The sequence below is a fragment of the Limulus polyphemus genome, unplaced genomic scaffold (assembly GCF_000517525.1).
Source record: "Limulus polyphemus unplaced genomic scaffold, Limulus_polyphemus-2.1.2 Scaffold641, whole genome shotgun sequence".
Lineage (NCBI taxonomy): Eukaryota > Metazoa > Arthropoda > Merostomata > Xiphosura > Limulidae > Limulus > Limulus polyphemus.
The window spans coordinates 421,306-428,176 of record NW_013666251.1 but is presented as its reverse complement, the minus strand read 5'-3'; the positions used below and the strand labels follow the sequence as shown (position 1 = coordinate 428,176).

At 30.4% G+C, this 6,871-nt stretch overlaps 1 protein-coding gene across 3 annotated transcripts in view; it reads left to right on the top strand.

Annotated features, from left to right (window-relative positions):
- Window positions 1-6,871, top strand: part of LOC111085824 (diuretic hormone class 2-like) — an 11,293-nt gene that overhangs the window by 1,432 nt on the left and 2,990 nt on the right. For all 3 annotated transcript variants that reach the window (XM_022386169.1, XM_022386171.1, XM_022386170.1), the window contains exons 2-3: window positions 3,249-3,360; window positions 6,138-6,236. In XM_022386169.1, the coding sequence (XP_022241877.1) occupies window positions 3,257-3,360; window positions 6,138-6,236 (203 nt within the window). In that variant the 5' untranslated portion in view covers window positions 3,249-3,256. The remainder of the gene's footprint in view (window positions 1-3,248; window positions 3,361-6,137; window positions 6,237-6,871) is intronic.

Sequence of the window (6,871 nt, the reverse complement as noted above, 5' to 3'; positions counted from 1 at the left end):
ACTAATACCTAATCAAGATAACTAACACTTCTGCCTTCCTTTATATCTATAGAACTCTAAATACCGATCGAGATACCTAAACTCTTCTGCCTTCCTTTATATCTATAGAACTCTAAATACCGATCGAGATAACCTAAACTCTTCTGCCTTCCTTTATATCTATAGAACTCTAAATACCGATCGAGATAACCTAAACTCTTTTGCCTTCCTTTATATCTATAGAACTCTAAATACCTATCGAGATAACCTAAACTCTTCTGCCTTCCTTTATATCTATAGAACTCTAAGTACCGATCGAGATAACCTAAACTCTTCTGTTTTATGTCTATAGAACTATTGCACTCTAGTTCCATCTAGCTTTACACATTTATAAGGAAACTACTCAGTTACTCTTCTGTAATTATAAAATATCTAACTTTCTCGGTTTAGGTGAACGTGTGTTGTTATTTCAAAACGCTGTTCTCATTAAGTTACTGAGAAACATAAGCTGCTTTAATGCAAATTTTTCTTACTGCAAACGTAAGGCAAGTTATTTCAGTTATTAAATTTGTATACTTCATTTATCACATTTATTCTATCTGTTATCTTGTTAATTCCAGAAGGGTTTTTTTTTTTCCATATTTTGCTTTTTGTAGTAAAGAAAATTTTGCTAATTTTTTTAGCTATGTTTTAGATAAAATGTTATTATACATATTTAATTATACTACACCTACATATTACTCATTTACTTCAGTATTAAATGTCACTCTGATTATTTATTCCAATTACAAATGCTATTTTATTACCTTATTTCACAGATATATGGTTTTTCTCTCATTATGCTTGCTTCGTGTTATTTTATTTATTTCTGTTACACATTGCTTTTTCTAATTACTTCTAATTGTAAAAAATATTAATTACACTAATTGTATAAATTACTATGTTAATCCATACATACTGTACAATACCTTTATTGTAGTTGTATAAATCATAATGATTTAATGTTATTGTATAACATCGTGTTAACTTATCCCAGTTAAACAGACTGTTTCACTTTATTTGTTTCATATAAATATATTTTTTTAACAGTTGTACAAAATTTCATACAAAATAGTACTCATGTCTGCGGACTTACAACACTAGAAACCGGGTTTCGATAACCGTGGTCAGAAGAGTACAGATAGCCAATTGTGTAGCTTTGTGCTTGATTACAAACAACAAAAACAACAATTTGCCCCTGGTGGCTCAGCATTAAGTCTGAGAGCTTAAAATGCTGTTTTCGATTGTCGCAGTGGGCCCAGCACATATAAGCGATTGTGTGGTTCTGTCAGGCAAACTCTAAAGTTTTTTTTTTTTTGCCAGTTTTTTATTATGTTCATAATTTTCTTTCATTTTATTTTCATCACAAAAGTAAATATATATTTAAAGGAGCTCCTGTTTGATGATGTCATTATAACATGAATTTCACAGCCCAACAAACAGTGAAACTCTAAAGTGTTTTGTTATTCTACCACATTTGTAAATAAGTATGACTAATTAGGCCACATTTGTAAATAAACACGACTAATTAGCCACATTTGTAAGTATACACGACTAACTAGCCACATTTGTAAATAAGTATGACTAATTAGGCCACATTTGTAAATAAACACGACTAATTAGCCACATTTGTAAGTATACACGACTAATTAGACCACATTTGTAAGTATACACGACTTATTATATCACATTTGTAAGCATACACGACTAATTAGACAAATTTGAAAGTATACATAACCAGTTAAACATATTTGTAAATAAACACGACTAATTAGCCACATTTGTAAGTATACACGACTAATTAGACGACATTTGCAAGCATACACGACTTATTTTATCACATTTGTAAGTATACACGACTAATTAGACCACATTTGCAAGTATACACGACTTATTTTATCACATTTGTAAGTATACACGACTAACTAGACAAATTTGCAAGTATACACGACTTATTTTATCACATTTGTAAGTATACACGACTAATTAGACAAATTTGTAAGTATACACGACCAGTTAGACACATTTGTAAATAAACACGACTAATTAGCCCCATTTGTAAGTATACACGACTAATTAGACCACATTTGCAAGTATACACAACCAGTTAAACATATTTGTAAATAAACACGACTAATTAGCCACATTTGTAAGTATACACGACTAATTAAACTTCTTCGACTATTAACTATCATGTTTGAGAAGTGTAACGCATAAAAATTACGCATGGTTCAGTTAACTCGATAGCGCTGACCAACAATACCATTCCAGGAGACGCTGGGTGTTTGAGTTGTGTAGTTATAGGTGTTTTATTTTATTTTTTTCTCACCTGGTTAAAATTCGAATTAAAGAAAAATTAATAAGAACTGTGATCAAAATTATGTGCAGAAATAAGAATAGTTCCCGTGATTAATATTTCATGGGATATAAATACAAAATTATATAATTTCAGTTTTTCTTCAATTATTTTCATCAACTTATATATCATTTGTGGGTTTTCCGGGCAAGGACCACATTCCGAAACAATAAATATAATTAATTCTATTAAAATTTTGAAGTACTAACCCATGATAGTTGTATAACTGAATGTCACATATAGTATACTTGGTTACATTAAATATTTCATGACTTCATTCTTTTACAAATATCTAATAATCGTTACGTTATTGAAGAAACATATGACATCCAAGAAACATCCAAGAAAAATATGTTTGAACCTTCAAAGTGTTCAGTTTTATGTTAAAAAATAGTAAACATACAAGTGTCACACAGCCTTTAATAAAAAAACTTCATCTTGCGGTGTTAGCATATAATTTTATATTTACCATATCTGGATAATATGTTTTTAATTTAGTAAATTAACAACGTTCTGCTTTAACAAAGAGAATAGTTATTAGAAGAGTGGGAAACGTTTATGAATTTAAGTTTAATTAAACTAAAACTTTTATTTTTTTAACTAGTTTAGTGAGTAGATGAAAATTCAAACTTGTGGATTAATTTGTTAACTAAATTCATGTTATATTAACTAGAAGTTCATTTCGTTATGAAGAAGAAGATATAGAAGATAAGCTTTAGAAAAATACAAATATCCCATTAATGCTATTTTTTTGTACTTCAATGTCACAAGTAGATATAGCAAAATTCAATTCAATATTAAAGTCTACTAAACGATGCATGTGTGTATGAAACGTAGTATCATGCATTAGTCTCGTTTTTATTCTTACTCCCAGACAAAACCATGCTCAGGTTATCAGTTTGTGGTCTACTTCTTGCTACCACAATGGTGTTCCTGATTGTTACCAGGACCGCTTCGGAGTCGTCATCGCTCACTGGAACTACCAGGTAACGTTTTCGTTAAAACAATGTCTTCAATGTGTTTCAATCTTCATCCGAACAAACAACAAACATCATCACTACGTTGCTTCAACATTCAAAGAAAATGTCAGGTGACACAAATGCTACTTTATTTTAATATTCACTGGAATTTACACCTAACTTCGTTAAAATATTGAACAAATAACGTTTTTCTACATTATCCAAACATTTACTGAAAAATTACAGGTACACGTTTAATCAGAGCATCTTTCTCCGAAATTCTAATAGCGACAATCAGAAATATCTGGAAATATTCTAAGAATGTTCTTCATGTTCGACAAGAGAAGAATAAGGTATATGTATAAAACATATATTCTAGAGAGCAACAGTTATGAACACGTACTAAACTGTGTGAGCTTGCATTTTTCCATATTACAGAAGTCTGTTGTGTTCTAACATTTCATGTTATATTTAAAAAAACATCCTAAATAAAACATTTATCACCATTATCTAAAATATTCTCTTTCGTAATCATCGTATTTCTTAAATGTTACATATTTCGCTAGATTCTTACTACAAGTAACCAAATCTCAATAATTGCATTGCTTTTACACGGCAAGGTGTTTTAGAGGTTAGCACGTTGAGCTGTACAAATTAGATTATTTTATATAAGAAAAAAACACAACAAACTGTTATTTTCACTAAATTTGGGACTCCGGAATAAAATAAAAAATCTCGAAAATCCTGTTATATATTCTTGTATGAAGTTGAAAAGGAACGATGTAGATATATGTACTTTTTGATCCGGTGGGAGGAGTATAAAACGATGTGGAACAGTATTGGACACACGGGAAAAAATAAAACACGCAGTTTGAGGTCTATATTCAATTTATTCTTGAAATTGAAAACATGAACTCTGGTACTGCTGTACAGATTTTTGAATTATAAGTTCATATTGGTTTGTTTTAGAACTTTGTTTATAGTCTTTTCGTACATTGACATTTGAGTTTTTATTTTATTTTGGTAACGAAAAACCAGGTGGTAAAAATATTGTGAAACCCTGACATTTTTGAGCTCCAATACATAAGTGTCAGATAACAGAAAAAACAACTCATATTTTCACAAGGAAATAATATTTTTTAATTGAACATGCTTGACAAAAACCCAAAAATCAGATTATGAAGTTTATGGGTTTTTCTGAAAGTAAATGAAAGTTTATTTTAGAAACTACAGTTTGTAGTTTGAGGTCGCAAACTATAGCTTTCTATCACATTTAAGACATTTCAGGTGCCAAACTTGATATGAAAATAATAAAAGTATTCATATTTTTTATTTGCAAAAAAAAATATGCTTGACATTTTTAGAAGTTTGGTCAAACCTAAAATAAATCATCCACTGAATGAAAGGAAAAAAATGTTGTTTACTTCTTCTCAAAATTACTTAATTTTATATTTGGTCAAATAATGAGACGTAATAAAAAAGATAAGGATTTTGTTAATATTTCGTTTCGTTTTAAACCATGAAAATTGTTTACGTTCGTTCTGAAAAAGAGGCTATGTCAGACTTCCTGTAACAAGTACAGTACTACATTCACTCTAGCTTTCAAGGGAGCATCCCACTCTGTTACACGAATGTTCTTTGTACACTTAACAAATGAATGCTTTGTTCGCTGAGTCAAAGTTCTTATTTGTTTCCAAGCCTTGAGGCTCTAGCGAATAATTCATTAATTTTTCACGAGAGTACAGAGTATAGACCAACAACACTCAAGAAAATCTTCATAAGAAGTCAGCTCCATCAAGAAAGGCTATAGTTAGTATAGAAAAAGAAAAAATAATCTGAAAACTAATGAAGACTACATCGCCTACTTTCTTAACCTCGAGATATCAAGTGCTCCACAGGCAACAGCCACACTTCAGGATCATGATAGAAGCCGTGATTAGATGGGTGGACATTAGAACCAAAGAACTAGTTATATCATAACAACAAAACACAATAGTTTCTTTTTGTGTTGTTGTTGTTATTTATTTAACTTAATTGAAAAAATCAGGTAGTACTAGAAAACAAGTTTTATTAACTAGACCATGTTCAAGACTCTCGACTAACACATTTTAATCTTAGCTGGATTTTATTTTCTTCACACTTTTGATGAATCAAAGCATTTCTTTTACCGACAACGAACTTTTTAAAACGTTACCAAACGCGTGATGGTTTTACTGCAAATGCTTATGTCTTCGTCTTGACTTTTGTTTTTTTTCAAAATTATATAAGTACACTATCCAAAGCCATAAATATTAGTTTCAAAAAATGGTATAGATAAACCATCTGTCGCTTCGGAAAACAACATTTTTTGACGACAAGCAAATAAAATTTACGAAGGATCAGAATGATTATGAAATGCTGTTATGTTTATAAATTCTAATTGTTAACTTTGAATTCTCATTAACGCGTAAGAAACATTATCTAAAATATTTTCATTCTTGAGTAGGGGCAGTGATAAGAGGGGGAGGCTTGCTAGGGCTGAAACTACTCCAAAGTGTGGCTTAGCCTCCCTTGTAGCCCCCGCACCCAACGAAAAATGCTTACTGTTAAAGCAGTAGATACAAAACGTAGATAGCAGTCCTGTCAGTACTGGGTCTAGTGCATCTCAGCTTCCTTAATTGTACTATGTTGTATTAGCTTTGTATCGATGTAAAATCTTACCTCTTTAACTATTAACAAATAGGCATTCTTGCTGTACGTTATTGAACGTTTGCTTGTGAACCTGAATGTTAAAGAATCATTTTTATTTATGGATTGTTTTTCAGATTCAGGCGATCCCTTATTGAAATTGACAACCCCGCTGACGTTCTAGGAGTCTTAGCTTACCTACAGTCAAGCATTCTGAGGGCACAAGAAATGTCCAAGTAAGACCTAGCCCTACCATTCACAACGTTATTTTTGTGTAAGACCCTATCATTGATTTGCCCTTTCCCTAATTCAAAAAATACCTAGACATTTTCAATGAAATACTTTTGAACATAAAGGTCAAATTTATTTTATTTTATTTAAAAGTGAAAGTAAGAAATATAAGGATGAACAAACAAGCATAAACCTACCTGTTATCATAACCTTTAAAAGTTAAACTGGTTCACGTGTTAGTACTATTATTAAACATTCAAATATTTTTCCATTTAATTCCTCAAGTTTGTCCTTATCAATCTCAATGTTCAAGACAAACCATAGTTTTTTTAGAAATGAGCTTATTGTCTTATCGGTGAATCAGCAGTTTCCATTGCTTACTAAGATAAAGACTCTAACATGGAACACGAAAACTGTTCACAATATTTAATCGTTCTTTAGGTAATTTTTGTTAATGTAAAAAGAAGACTTGTTTGAAAATATGTATCAGTTTCTTCAAAAATTATAAATCAACTTGCAAATTTTATTGTAAATGTATTTTTTTATTAGATTCATTAGTGCATTTCAACGAAGAAATGGTAGTTTTGTAAATATTTGTATAGCATATAACATGTTTACTACTTTTTTCCCGCGGATTTAA